The sequence below is a fragment of the Loxodonta africana genome, chromosome 3 (genome assembly GCF_030014295.1).
Source record: "Loxodonta africana isolate mLoxAfr1 chromosome 3, mLoxAfr1.hap2, whole genome shotgun sequence".
In the NCBI taxonomy this organism is placed as follows: Eukaryota; Metazoa; Chordata; class Mammalia; order Proboscidea; family Elephantidae; genus Loxodonta; species Loxodonta africana.
In genome coordinates, this window is record NC_087344.1 from 9,097,228 (window position 1) to 9,112,023 (window position 14,796).

At 51.1% G+C, this 14,796-nt stretch overlaps 1 protein-coding gene across 3 annotated transcripts in view; it reads left to right on the plus strand.

Moving 5' to 3' along the window:
- Nucleotides 1-14,796, plus strand: part of MLLT1 (MLLT1 super elongation complex subunit) — an 80,299-nt gene that overhangs the window by 25,793 nt on the left and 39,710 nt on the right. For all 3 annotated transcript variants that reach the window (XM_064280403.1, XM_064280404.1, XM_064280402.1), the window contains exon 3: nucleotides 1,217-1,299. In XM_064280403.1, the coding sequence (XP_064136473.1) occupies nucleotides 1,217-1,299 (83 nt within the window). The remainder of the gene's footprint in view (nucleotides 1-1,216; nucleotides 1,300-14,796) is intronic.

The following is a 14,796-nucleotide window of genomic DNA, read 5'->3' on the forward strand; positions in this document are numbered from 1 at the left end:
GCTTGCCCTGCTTACCATTTTGTGTGGATAGTTGTGTGGATAGGCACATGAGATCGATGGAGTCCCTGAGCGGTGCAAGCAGTTAAGCACTCAGTTGCTGATCAAAAGGTTGGTGGTTCCAGTCCACCCAGAGGCACCTTGGAAGAAAGGCGTTGGCAATCTACTTTTTAAAAATCAGCCACTGAAAACCCTATGGAGCACAGTTGTACTCTGACACATCTGGGGTTGCCGTGAGTCAGGGTCAACCTGACGGCAACTGGTCTGGTTTTTGTTTATGACATGGATCCGTGAGAACCAAAAACTAATTTTTTTTTTTTTTGAGAAAAATCTTAATGATGTTTTAGTTAAAAAAAAAAAAAAAATTGTGTTTCACTGTGTTTGGTAAACCATTTTCCAGGAATTCCCGGCCCAGTTATGAATTACCCTGCTGGGTACAAATGCACGTTCAGAAAGGTTTTTCCAGCCCGGGAGAAGTTTTTCCTGGCTCCTGTTAGTGGCTGCCTCTGGAGAGGGAGGGGCAGCAGGCGGGGGAGGCTCGATTGGGAGTGTTCTGACTTTTTTTCTTGAAAGGGAAAACAGTATTTTCATATCACTTGCATAACGAACAGCACACATATCAAAACATTGGAAGTTTATTCCAGTGGATGAGATTATGGAAATGATCATACTTACGCTTTGCCGGGGTTTTTGATTTCATATTTCATTTTTGTTTTGTTTTGAGTCTCTGGGGTTACTGAGGTTCTGGAGAGTCATCAGTAATTGTTTCTGTCAGGCCCTGAGGTAGAACCGAGAGGAGAAAGCCAGCGGAGCCAGTCCTAGGTTCGAGGGGGCGGCTGGGTTTGGGTGACTTGGTGGTGCATGCTGTCCTGGAGACGGACAGGATCACGTCGTTGCTTATCACGCTTGCTGACCTGGATCAGCTGGACTGTGCAACCCGTGAATGTCGCTGCATTTCTGGCCTTTGCATCCTCCTTGGCCTCAGGAGCCAGTCCCCAGGCGACAGAGGCCAACAGCATCCTGATCTCCCCCTCTGCGCCCCACTTCCGCGGCTCTGTTCCTCCTTGTCTCTGTGCCCCCTTCCCTGTGGCATCCCACACCCTGTGGAGAGCCCAGCCTCCTGAGAGGCCAAGAGGCTGCAGTGGGGAGGTGACCAGGGGCCTGACCCAGCCTGTGATAGGGCAGGAAGCTGATGGATGCGTTTTCTTTTTCTTTTTAGTGTGCAAGGAGCCCCCGTATAAAGTGGAGGAGTCGGGTTACGCTGGCTTCATCATGCCCATCGAGGTGTACTTCAAAAACAAGGTAGGACCTTTGGTGGCAGTGAGGACACTCGCCCTGGTGGAGACATACAGGGGCAGGCCCCTCCCTCGAGCTGCACCTGGCCCACAAGCACCAGGAGACGTGCCCTGAGCCCTAGTGAGCAACCACGGCAGAGCCTGAGCCATGGCACACGAGCTGGTGGCCTTCCTCTCTTATGGTGGGAGGGGTGCTCTGGTAGCAGGAGGTGGAAGTGCAGATAGATTTGGCTTTTCTTGTGGAGTCCTGGTGGCACAACAGTTAAGTGCTCGCCCACTGACCAAAGGCCAGTGGTTGGAACCCCCCAGGGGCTCCATGGGGGCAAGGCCTGGCAATCTGCTCCTGTAAAGATGACTGCCTAGAGAACCCTGTGGGGCAGTTCTGCTCTGTCACACGGGGTTGCAATGAGTCAGAATTGATTTGACTGCAGCTAACAAAAACAAAAACAGAGCCATGAAGGATGTGCGTGGTCCCCAAGGGACATCGGACGCCATGACAGGGCTGGGCCATGGGCCGTCCCTGAGCCCAGTCGCGGCGTCACTTGGGATGGTGAAGTTTCATTGTCCCCCAGTGGGGGATTGTAGAGAAATCTCTGGTGCCTCTTCTGAGTGGGATATTTGATGGCCTGGGGAAAAGCCTGTAATGCTAAATGAGAAAGAGCAGGTCACACGTCTTTTTAAGAGTCCTTGGGTGCTGCAAGGAGCCCTGGTGCACAGTAGTTAAGAGCTCAGGCGCCAACCAAAAGGTCAGCTGTTCGAACTCTCCAGCCGCTCTGTGGAAACCCTATGGGGCAGTTCTGCTGTGTCCTGTAGGGTCTCTATGAGTCGGAATTGACTCGATGGCAACGGGTTTGGTTTAGTTTTTTTGGGGTGGTGCAAACGGTTAAGTGCTTGACTACTAGCTGGAAGGTTGGCAGTTTGAACCTAGAGGTGCCTTGGAAGACAGGCCTGGGGATCTGCCTCCTATAAGTCACAGCCTTGAGAAGTCTATGGGGCAGTTCTGCTCTGCACACATGGGGTTGCCGTGAGCTGGAATCGACTGAACCGGAACTACCAGTAACAATGACATATGTTTGTTGTTACTTATAGAGGTGCTCCAGTGGCGTAGTGGCTAAAGAGCTTGGCTGCTAACCAAAAGGTCAGCAGTTCGAATCTACCGGCCGCTCCTCGGAAACCATATGGGACAGTTCCACTCTGTCCTATAGGGTTGTTATGAGCTGGAATTGACTTTATGGCAGTGAGTTTGGTTTGTTTGTTTTTATTGTTTATAGAAGGAGCCCCGGTGGTACAGTGATTAAGCACTTGGCTACTAACCGAGAGGTCAGCAGTTTGAACCCACAAGCCGCTGGATGGGAGACAGATTACAGCCTTGGAAGCTCTGTAGGGTAGTGCTGCTCTGTCCTGTAGGGTTGCTATGAGTTGGACTTGACAGCAATGAGTTTGGTAATTTTGGTGTTATTTATAGAAAAAAAGGAATTATATGCAAAAAATGTTACCAAAGGTGATTTGGGTGGTAGAATTACAGGTAATTTTTATTTTATTTTTTTCTATCTGTATTTTCTAAACATTTACAGTGGGCATAGATCATTTTTATTTTAATTCTGATGATTAAAAATAGCACCTTCCCCAGCAGCTAGCTTCTGCTGCTTCTTGAAGGCTTCCTCAGGGGGCCAACGGTGACATTTCGGCTCCAAGAGGCCTGGCCCTGACGGACACCATTCCCTGCACACAGCTTGCCTGGTGTGGCGGCAGCTCTAGTTGACTTTCAGGAAGGAGGTCCCTGTGTGGGGCCTGGGAGTACTCACCACTCAGTTACGGAGTCCCTTGTTTACAACTGGCCATGCTGAAGACATGTGGTGGGAGTCACCTTGTTCCACGAACTGCCCAGGGCTAACGACCTCTGGGAACGGTGCTCAGATAGGAGGCCCACAGGGTACTGAGTGGCACTTCTGTAGCCCTGGCACAGCAGGATCTTGGATGCTGGTTCTCTGGGGGCCCCGGCACAGCGGTATCTCTGGTGCTGGGTCTCTGGGAAAGCAGGATCTTGGGTGCTGGTCTCTGGGGCTCCCTATCACAGGAGACTGTCCTGTGAGGCTGCTGTGGAGTTGGAGCCCAAGTGGTTGGGTGACCTTCCCCTGCTGAGGAGAGAGCCGCGCATGTCTCCTAGGGCCCGTGTCTCTGCTGCAGGGCGGGGGCAGATGCGGGGAGCAGCCCTCTCTGTGCCGCACCCCTGCATGGCTGGTGCCCAGAGCAAGCAGGGGGCAGTGTCCTGGCCAGGGGTGACAAGGCCGGGGTGGTCTCTTGACGGGGGGGGTATGGGCTCAGGGGCAGAAGGGCTGGTGCAGAGCCATCTGGGCTCATCCCTGCTGGGGTGAGTCCCGTGGTGGGTCTCTCCTAGTCCCATGGCAGGTCTCTCCTAATCCCATGGTGGGTCTCTCCTAGTCCCATGGTGGGTCATTCCTAGTTCCATGGCAGGTCTCTCCTAATCCCATGGTGGGTCTCTCCTAGTATCATGGTGGGTCTCTTCTAGACCCGTGGTGGGTCTGTGTCAGACCTCTACAAGTCCTGTGGGGTCTGTGTCTGGCCTCTGAGTTCCTCTGGTGGGTCTGTGTCTGGCCTCCGAGTCCCTCTAGTGGGTCTGTGTCAGGCCTCTCCGAGTCCCATGGAGTCTGTCCAGCCTCTCTGAGTCCCTCTGGCAGGTGTGTGGGGAGGGAGTAATAACAACAGCCCCCTCATGGGTTTGCTACGTGCACTCTTCTATGCAAAGCCCTCTGCTGCCCAGTGTAAGCAGGTGTCTTGTGGTGGCTGGGTGGCCACAGAACACAGTGCAGCCCCTACCCCAAGGTTCAGGACAGTTGGGGTTCCGTGGGCCACAGAACACAGTGTGGCTCCCCTGAGGTTCAGGACAGTTGGGGTTCTGTGGGCCAACGAAGCTTTGCTCCCTGAGGCCTTCCTCTCCTGGGAGCTGCCTGGAGTCTGCAGCCCGGTAGGCACTGCTGATCCTCCCCAGCATCTGCCCCGAGGTCCCTCCCCCAGCATCTGCCCAGGCCCTCCCCCAGTGTCTGCCCCAGGCCCCTTCCCCATCATATGCCCAGAGGCCCTGGCTTACCCCAGCTGTGGGACAGTACCACGAAGGCTGGCCTGGAGTCCAGAGCTCTTTTCCCAGCTCAGGGGATCCTCGCTGGTCTCAGAGAGCTGGTGATACTTGGGCTCCGCCTCTTCTCTGCCAGGTGGAGGGCTCCCGTGAGGTGGGCCCTGCCCAGTGGTGGCCTCCATGGCTCTGTGCATGCTGTTTTTTGCCCCCAGGCCCTGTGAGCTGGATGGCAAGACACCACTCAGTGTCTGTGTGTCCAGGCAGAAGGCCCTGGTCTCTGGAGAATGGGGTGGTGCTGGGCATTTGGGGCTAGGGAAACAGCGGCCCCCCCAGGCTTCACTGTCACACCACCAGCAACTGGCCTGCCAAGTCCACTGCTGGAGCCCCAGCCTGAACCCCTGCTCCTTTCTCTCCCACCCACGGAACTGCTCGTTGCCAGGGGCCTGCCAGGCCCGTGGGATGGGTCATGCCCGCAGCTAGGGGCCTGCCAAGCCTGCAGGGTTGGGGCCTGCCCAAAGCCAGGGGCCTGCCAGGCCTGTGGGATGGGTCATGCCCACAGCCAGGGGCCTGCCAAGCCTGCAGGGTTGGGGCCTGTGGTTCCCCAGGGCGGAGCGCCCTTTTGTTTCTGTTTTTGAGGCTGCAGCCAGGCCCCAATACCTCCGAGCCCTCCAGACCATTGCTCTTCAGATGCGGACCCTGCCACCTGGGGGTGTCAGTGACCATGCCAGGACCGAGCCAGATGCTCAGCCCAGTGTGGTTGAGTTGTTCTCTGAGTCATTTGAGAGCATGACTTGGTTCACTGCAGCTCGGGTGGGAGCCGGCCAGGTGAGAGCCCCGGTCAGCAGGAAGGGGCCGCTTCTCTGCTGCCTTTTGTCCTGTCGTTTGGTCCATGTGAGGGTTGCATTCCAGGGAGGACCCTGGGGGTTGGGTTATCATCATGTTCATGGACGTCATGTTCCAGCTACCTGCCAGAGGCTGCTGGGAGCCTGTGGAGGGAAAGTAGTGCCTTGGAAATGGGCTTATACGTCTCCTCATGCGGCAGCACATGGGGTTCGGGCCCTCCCTGGTGGCTCAGTAGTAGAGCTCTCTCTTTACGTGCAGGAAACCCAGGTTTAATTCCTAGTCAGTGCACCTCATGCACGGCCACCACCTGGCTGTCAGTGTAGGCTTGCGTGTTGCTATGATGCTGAACAAGTTTCAGCAGAGCTTCCAGACTAAGATGGACTAGGAAGAAAGGCCTGGCAATTGACTTTGGAAAATTGGCTCATGAAAACCGCGTGGATCACAGTGGTCCTATCTGCAACCGATCATAGGCATGACACAGGACTGGGCCGTGTTTCCTGGGTTGTGCATGGGGTTGCCATGAGTTGAGGGCTGACATGGCTGAATGCAGGTTTAGAGGCAGGATGGGGCAGAGCATGTTGGTGCTGTTGGTTCACCCCTGGTCCTTGCCCTTGCTCAGTGTGGGGAACCCTCAGGCTGGTCACAGGTAGGCAGCCCCCAGGTGTTACAGAATGCAGACGACTGAGCAGGTCTGGGCCCCCTGTGGCAGAAGCCATCATATCAATCCACCCCGTCTGCTGTACCTCGAAGTCCTCTCCTGAGTCCAGACTTCAGGCTTGTTCCCACCCCGAGTTCCTGGAGATTCAACCCACTATGTCCTGCCCCCTTGTTGTCGGATGCTGTCCAGTCAATCCTGACTCATAGCGACCCCAGGTGACAGAATAGAACTGCCCCATAGGGTTTTCTAGGCTGTAATCTTTTTGGGAACAGATTGCCACACCTTTCTCCTACAGAACTGCTTGGTGGGTTCGAGCTGCCGACCTTTCAGTTAGTGCTGTGCCACCTGGGCTCCTTGAGTTATGATTTTCATACAGTACGTTTCTCCCTTTTTAAGTGTGTCAGGTTTTTGGAATTCCAGCATGTGTTTTCATTTGAACCCTGTTGGCAGGTGCCCAGGTTTTCCGTTGAAAGGAAAAGAGTCACGTCCCTGCGGTGTACTTGTCCATCCGCTCCTTCAGGGGCCATCTGGCTGCGAGCCCGTTTTCAGGATCTCTGTAATCTCGTGTCCCTGTGCGCTGTGTCCCAGTTCACTGGGAATCTGCTGCTCCTGGTGGTCTTTTTGCCCGCAGAGCTTCAGAGGGCCCCGCACCGAGAGAAGCCAGGAGGTGCGGCCCAGCCCAGAATGTTCTGCAGTTCACTGTGGTGTGTGCCAGGCACCTGGCACTGTGCTCAGCGGGTCCTGATTTAGTCTCAGAATAAGCCCTGCGGGAAGGTTACCTCCCTGATTTATGGACAAAGGAGCGCCGGGGTACTTAGTCAGTCAGTCAGGGTCACAAGGTGACTGGCGGAGCTGGGATTTGAACCAGCACAGTGTGCCGTTGTGTGTGTGTAGACACACGTCCATGGTTCAAATGTCCCAGCCAGCTATCACCTGGAGTGAGAGCTGCTCATGAATTCTGGTTTTTACTCACGTCTAGATAACAAGAACGAAGGAGCCCTGATGGTGCAGTGGTTAAGCACTAACTGAAAGGTGGACGGTTCAAACTCAACCGATGGCCCTGTGGAAGAAAGACCGGGCGATCTGCGCCCGTAAAGATTACAGCCTAGAAAACCCTGTGGGGCGGTTCTGCTCTGTCACATGGAGTCGCTATGAGTTGGAATCGACTCTATGGCACCCAACAACATGACAGATGACAGGGACAGTGTTATTTTATGTGTTGTGTTCTGCAGACGTTGTCCAAATGCTTCTAAAAGTTTTGTAAAGAGCAGACAATCTAGAAAAATGAGTGTTGGTTAATTGCAAAACCAACTTTTTATGAATGTGCCGGTTTGGAATGCTGTTTGAAATGGGGACTTCATTCATGGGTCTGCTGAGAATTTTCTACCCTGATGTAAACAGAGTTGCACAGGGTTTTTAGCCATGACTCCCTCGTCAGCTGTAGGTAAGGAGAGTTCATTCTTGAGGTAGTGAGCAAAGGGGGCAAGGGAGGTGAGAATTCTACCATTCCCAGCCAGTGCACCTCGTGGCAGCCACCTCCCTTCTGCCATTGGAGGCGTGTATGTTGCTAGGATGCTGAACAGGTGTCAGCGGAACTTCCAGATTGAGATAGACCAGGACGAATGGCCTGGCGACCCACTTCCAAAAATCAGCCAGTGAAAACCCTATGGATCACACCTGTTCGACCTGCCCCCGATCATGGGGATGGCTCAGGACCAGACAGCATTTCATTCCGTGGTGTGCGGTGTCGCCATGTGTCAGGGCCGACTCAACGGCAGCCAGCACCAGCAGCAACATACAGAGGGCAAGTGTGTGTTTAGTCTGCGTGGAAAGAGCAGCCGAGGGCAGGCTGGAGGTGGATGCCCAGGGCTGGGATGCCAGTGATTTTCAATGGCTGATTTTTCAGAGGTAGATCACCAGGCCTTTCTTTCTGGGTAGACTCAAACCACCAACCTTTTGGTAAGTAGCCGAGTGCACTCACTGTTTGCACCACCCAGGGACTCCTAGAGAAAGTGAAAATCCCCCATGATCTCCCCTGCCAGAGATGACCTTTCATTGTTGTCTTAAGGGCCGAATGCACTTGCTGTCTGCCCCATTTCCTCCTTCCCTCATGCTCCTGAACCCAGAACAGGGTGGGTCTGCCCTGCACACCATCCGGCAGAAGTGCCGCGTCCATGGCCACAAGTGACCCCTGTTTCATTGCAGCCAGCGGAAGCTCTTCACTTCCTAGCTTGACCAGCTGAACGGGACGCTGCTGCCCACCCCTTCCTTCACGCTCACTTTCCCCTTAGCCTCTGGGACACCACCCACTGGTGCTCACCTGCCTCTCTGGGCGGCTTCTCCTCTCTGACCTGTCCCAGGTGGCCCTCTTATCTCCTCTCTGCTGTGAATCGGCTCCAAGTGCTGCTAGCTCCTGAGTCCCATCTGCAGCCCTCTGCCTCCCGGATACCTGTCCCCTCAGGTGATCCAGGGCCCCCCCAAGCTTGGCCCCCTACTCACAACTACGTGAATGACCCCCTATGCCGTACCTGCTGGGGCCTCCCGCTTTAGTGATGGAGCTGCCATCCCTCCACCTGGGCAGAGGCTGAAACCTACCCCTCCCTGCCCTTCGTCCCCAGCCAGTCCCCAGGGCCCGTCAGTTTTCTCCTCGGCTCGCTTCTGTCTTCAGGAGCAAATCGTCATCCAGGCCATGCTGGTCACCTGCCTAGAACATCCAGCCTCCCTGACCAGCTTCCCCCAAGCTTGCTTCCCTTCTCACCCTTCCCACTCTAGGCGGGGTGAGCTTGGGAAACACATCCTCTCATTTCTCCTCCGCTCTAAGAGCTCTCACGTGGCTCACCCCTGCCCTTGAAACATGTAAGGGTTTTCTTGTTTTCAAGTATATGTACATATATTTCATTTTATTTTTGGTGAAAATACAGCAATACCCGCTTCGGTTCCACAATTTCTAGACGTAATGATCAGTGACCTTGGTTACATCCTTCACATTGTGTCAGCATTGTCGCTACTCCTGGTTCTTTCACTGCCGTTGACTTAGACTTCCTGCCCCACGACCTTCTCGTCTGTGCTTTAGAATAGCTGTTGTCCATTTTGTCTTAGTATGGGTGATTCTTTAAAAGAGTGTAGTACTCAAGGGTGACAGAACGATTCAAACAGGTTCTCCTCCCATGGCTCATCTCCTGCTGCTCCTGAATGCCAGCTCACTCCCACCAGACTGTTCATTGCCCTCATCTCACCGTGCACTCGCCCTCGTGCTTGGAGCGGGCGTCCTTTTGTTCTGAGACCCCTGCACAGACCGGGCCTGTCTGATCCTGAGCCCTAGGTTTCTGTGTCGTGTGGCTCCTGTCAGATGGTCGGGCCCCACTGTTTTCAAGAGTCGCTGTACCATTTGGCATCCTCACCGCCGGGGAATGAGAATCCGGGTTGCTCTGTATCCTCATCTACACTTAGGATTGGCCGTTCTTTTGATTTTAGCCGGTCCAGTAGGTGCAGTTCTATTCTGTCCTGTAGGGTTGCTGTTAAGTCGGAATTGACTCAACGGCAACAGGTTTGGATTTTTTTGGTTTAATAGGTGCGAGGAGTCCCTGGGGGGATGCACATGGTGAACGTGGTTGGCTGCTGACTGAAAGGTTAGAGGTTTGCGTCCACCCAGAGGCACCTTGGACGAAAGGCCTGGTGATCGACTTCCAAAAAATCAGCCATTGAAAACCATACGGAGAACAGTTCTACTCTGACACACATGGGGTTGCCGTGAATCGGAGCTGACTTCATGGCCACTGGTTAATAGGTGTGAAGAGGTATCTCACTGTATTTTTTTTGAAAATTGATTGTGGTGAAAATATAATGGAACATACGCCTTCTCAACAATTTCAGCATGTAGAGTTCAATGACATTGACTACATTCTTTTTCTTGTGCAGCCGTGCCCACAGCTATGGTAATTCACTGGTTTTGACACGCACCTCCCCGTGGCTAATGATGTAGAGTATCTTTTCACATGCTTGTTGGCAATTTGAATATCGTCTTTGGTGAACTGTCCATTCCAGTCGTTTGCCCTCTTTTTTTTAGATGAAAGTTTACAGAGCAAACTAGCTTCTCATTAAACAGTTGGTACACATATTGTTTTATGACATTGGTTGCCAACCCAATGACATGTCAACGCTCCCTTCTCAACCTTAGGTTCCCTATACCAGCTTTCCTTCCCCTCCTGCCTTCTAGTCTTTGCCTGTGGGCTGGTGTACTCCTTTAGTCTCTTTTTGTTTTATGGGCCTGTCTAATCTTTGGCTGAAGGGTGAACCTCAGTAGTGACTTCATTACTGAGCTAAAAGAGTGTCTGGAGGCCATACTCTTGGGGTTTCTCCAGTCTCTGTCAGGCCAGTAAGTCTGGTCTTTTTTTTTTTTTTTTTAATTTTTCTGTGCTTTAAGTGAAAGTTTACAAACCAAGTCAGTCTCTCACACAAAAGCTCATATATACCTTGCTACATACTCCCAATTGCTCTCCCCCTAATGAGACAGCCTGCTCCCACCTTCTACTCTCTCTCTTTGTGTCTACTTTGCCAGCTTCTAACCCCCTCTCATCTCCCCTCCAGGGAGGAGATGCCAACATAGTCTCAAGTGTCCACCTGATCCAAGAAGCTCACTCCTCCCCAGCATCCCTCTCCAACCCATTGTCCAGTCCAATCCCTGTCTGAAGAGTTGGCTTTGGGAATGGTTCCTATCTTGGGCCAACAGAAGGTCTGGAGGCCATGACGGCTGGGGTCCTTCTAGTCTCAGTCAGACCATTAAGTCTGGTCTTTTTACGAGAATTTGGGGTCTGCATCGCACTGCTCTCCTGCTCCCTCAGGGGTTCTCTGTTGTGTTCCCTGTCAGGGCAGTCATCGGTTGTAGCTGGGCACCATCTAGCTCTTCTGGTCTCAGGCTGATGTAGTCTCTGGTTTATGTGGCCCTTTCTGTCTCTTGGGCCCTTGGTGATCCAGGTGGGGTGAGACCAATTGATGCACCTTAGATGGCCGCTTGCTAGCGTTTAAGACCCCAGACACCTCTCTCCAAGGTGGGATGCAGAATGTTTTCTTAATAGATTTTATTATGCCAATTGACTTAGATGTCCCCTGAAACCATGGTCCCCAAACCCCCGCCCCTGCTACACTGGCCTTCGAAGCATTCAGTTTATTCAGGAAACTTCTTTGCTTTTGGTTTAGTCCAGTTGTGCTGACCTCTCCTGTATTGTGTATTGTCCTTCCCGTCACCTAAAGTAGTTCTTATTTACTATCTAATTAGTGAATACGCATTTTCCACCCTCCCTCCCTCCCCCCTCTCACAACCATCAAAGAATGTTTTCTTCTCTGTTTAAACTGTTTCTTGAGTTCTTATAATAGTGGTCTTATACAATATTTGTCCTTTTGCAGCTGACTAATTTCACTCAGCATAATGCCTTCCAGACTCCTCCATGTTATGAAATGTTTCACAGATTCATCACTGTTCTTTATTGATGTGTAGTATTCCATTGTGTGAATATACCATAATTTATCCATTTATCCGTTGATGGGCACCTTGGTGTTTCCATCTTTTTGCTATTGTAAACAGTGCTGCAGCGAACATGGGTGTGCATATATCTGTTTGTGTAAAGGCTCTTAATTATCTAGGAATTATTCCAAGGAGTGGGATTGCTGGATCATGTGGTAGTTCTAGTTCTAGCTTTTTAAGGAAGTGCCAAATCAATTTCCAAAGTGGTTGTACCATTTGACATTCCCACCAGCAGTGTATAAGTGTTCCAGGCTCTCCCCAGCCTCTCCAACATTTATTGTTTTGTGTTTTTTGGATTAATGCCAGCCTTGTTGGAGTGAAATGGAATCTCATTGTAGTTTTGATTTTCATTTCTCTACTGGCTAGTGATCATGAGCATTTCCTCATGTATCTGTTAGCCGCCTGAATGTCTTCTTTAGTGGAGTGTCCGTTCATATCTTTTGCCCATTTTTTGATTGGGTTATTTGTCTTTTTGCAGTTGAGTTTTTGCAGCATCCTGTAGATTTTAGAGATCAGATGCTGATCAGAAGTGTCATAGCTAAAAACTTTTTCCCAGTCTGTAGGTTATCTTTTTACTCTTTTGGTGAAGTCTTTGGATGAGCATAGGTGTTTGATTTTTAGGAGCTCCCAGTTATCCAGTTTTTCTTCTGCATCGTTAGTAATGTTTTATATATTGTTTATGCCAGGTATTAGGGCTCCTAACGTCCCTATTTTTTCTTCCATGATCTTTATCGTTTTAGATTTTATATTTAGGTCTTTGATCCATTTTGAGTTAGTTTTTGTGCATGGAGTGAGGTACGGGTCTTGTTTCATTTTTTTACAGATGGAATATCCAGTTATGCCAGCACCATTTGTTAAAAAGACTGTCTTTTCCCCCATTTAACTGTTTTGGGGCCTTTGTCAAATATCAGCTGCTCATATGTGGATGGATTTATGCCTGGATTCTCAATTCTGTTCCACTGGTCTATGTATCTGTTGTTGTACCAGTACCTGGGTGTTTGGACTACTGTGACGGTGTAATAGCTTCTAAAATCAGGCAGAGTAAGGCCTCCCACTTTGTTATCCTTTTTCAATAATGCTTTACTTATCTGGGGCCTCTTTCTCTTCCATATGAAGTTGGTGATTTGTTTCTCCATCTCATTAAAGAATGTTGTTGGAATTTGGTTTGGAATTGCATTAAAGGTAGAGATCGCTTTCGGTAGGATAGACATTTTTATAATGTTAACAGTCTTCCTATCTGTGGGCAAGGTATATTTTTCCACTTAGGTAGGTCTCTTTTGGTTTCTTGCAGAAGTGTACTGTAGTTTTCTTTGTGTAAGTCTTTTACATGTCTGGTGAGATTTATTCCTAAGTATTTTATCTTCTCGGGGGCTACTGTAAATGGCATTGATTTGGTGATTTCCTCTACGATATTCTTTTTGTTGGTGTAGAGGAATCCAGCTGATTTTTGTATGTTTATCTTGTATCCCAATACTCTGCTGAACTCTTCTATTAGTTTCAGTAGTTTTCTTGAGGATGCCTTAGGGTTTTCTGTGTATAAGATCATGTCTTCTGCAAATAGAGATAATTTTACTTCTTCCTTGCCAATCTGGATGCCCTTTATTTCTTTATCTAGCCTAAATGCTCTGGCTAGGTCTGGTCTCTTTTCGTGAGTTAGAATTTTGTTTTAATTTTCCTTCAGCTCTATCCAGAACCCTTTATTGTGATCCCTGTCGGAGCAGTCAGTGGTGGTAGCCGGGTACCGTCTAGCTGTGCTGGACTCAGTCTGATGGAGGCCGTGGTAGTTGTGATCCATTAGCCCTTTGGACTAATCTTTCCCTTGTGTCTTTAGTTTTCTTCATTCTCCCTTGCTCCAGATGGGGCGAGACCAGCAGAGTACCTTAGATGGCCGCTCACAGCCTTTGCCCACTTTTTTATTGGGTTGTTTGTCTTTCTGTTAAGTTGTAGAAATTTTATATGTATTTTGGTTATTAGACCCCTATCGAATATGTGGTTCCTGAAAATTTTCTTCCAGGCTGTGTGCTGTCTTTCCGCTTTGTTGATAAAACCCCATCATTCGGGGCTCATCTCGGGTTTTCCCTGCTGCAGCCCTAGAATCCTGTGTCTCTGGGGAGTTTTGGTTCTTTTTGCTGAGTGATGGTATTTGAAAACCAAGACCTGAGCGCTAAGTGTGCCGATTGCTTCTGAGGTGTCCCTGCACCTTCTGGGGTATCCCTGCACCTAGGCCCTCTCAACAGAAAATGCTGGAGAATGTGCAGTGGTGCAAACCATCTGCGCTCAGCTGCTAACCAAAATGTGGGCGATTTGAATACACCCAAAGGCACCTTGAAAGAGAGACTTGGCAATCTACTTTTGAAAACTCAGCTACTTTAAATCCTACGTATTAAATGGACACACTGATTTTAAGAGACACTTCAATTTTCAGAAACCTTACGATGTAAGAAAAGCTGACTTGGGTTATTTGCTGTTGATATTAGACCTCCTGTGCCTTCCCCAGACAAGCTTAACGCTGGGCCCTGAGCCCCAGCCGACGGCCATTTCCAAGGCTTTACTCAAACGTACTGTCATCGGGAGTCCCTGGGTGGCACAGAGGGTTAAGTGCTCGATTAGTAGCTGAAAAGGCTGATTGCTCAAATCTACCCAGAGGCGCCGTGGAGAACAGGCCTGGGGGTCTGCTCCTGAAAGGGCACAGCCGGGAAAACCCTGTGGAGCAGTTCTCCTCGGCACACATGGGGCGGCCATGAATTGGAACTCGCTTGATGGCAACGACAGCGTCATCAAACGCTCCGTCATCCGAGGCCACAGAGAGGGCATCTGGGTGCGTTTTATCTGCAGGGTTGGGTGGTTTGATTCAGACAGGATTTTGGTTTTGAAATCAGTTCAAGCTGTAGAGTCTTAAACCTTCGGTGGCGTCTTGTTGGACATGCCCCGTCTGACTTGGGCTTTGGGGGGGCAGTAGCACAGGCACATGGCTGGTGATGACAGGCTGTCACGCAGCCCTGATCCCTTCCACACCCCTCCCCACATTGTGTAGAGTGGAAATGGCGCCCAGTGACCGAGAAAACAAAACGTGATATCTTACCCTGCTGCCTCCCCTTGAGTCCCTTTAGGCCTTCCCCACTTCCCTCAGGTTAATCGGAGACTCCCTGAGAATGGGGAACCCAGACTGTCCCCTAAGCGTACCACGTCCTCACCCCCTGATATGGGGTGAGACCTGCCTGCTCTGTACCTGCCCCTCCCTGGCCCCCAGGCTTTCCGGGGCACCCCAGAGTTCAGGAGGCGGGCAGCCCTTCCAGTGAGCCAGCTGCTGGCAGCGGGGACAGTTGGCTGGTTAACGCAGCCAACAGGGGTGGGGGGGCCTCCCCTGGGGATTGCCCAGGGAGCCAGA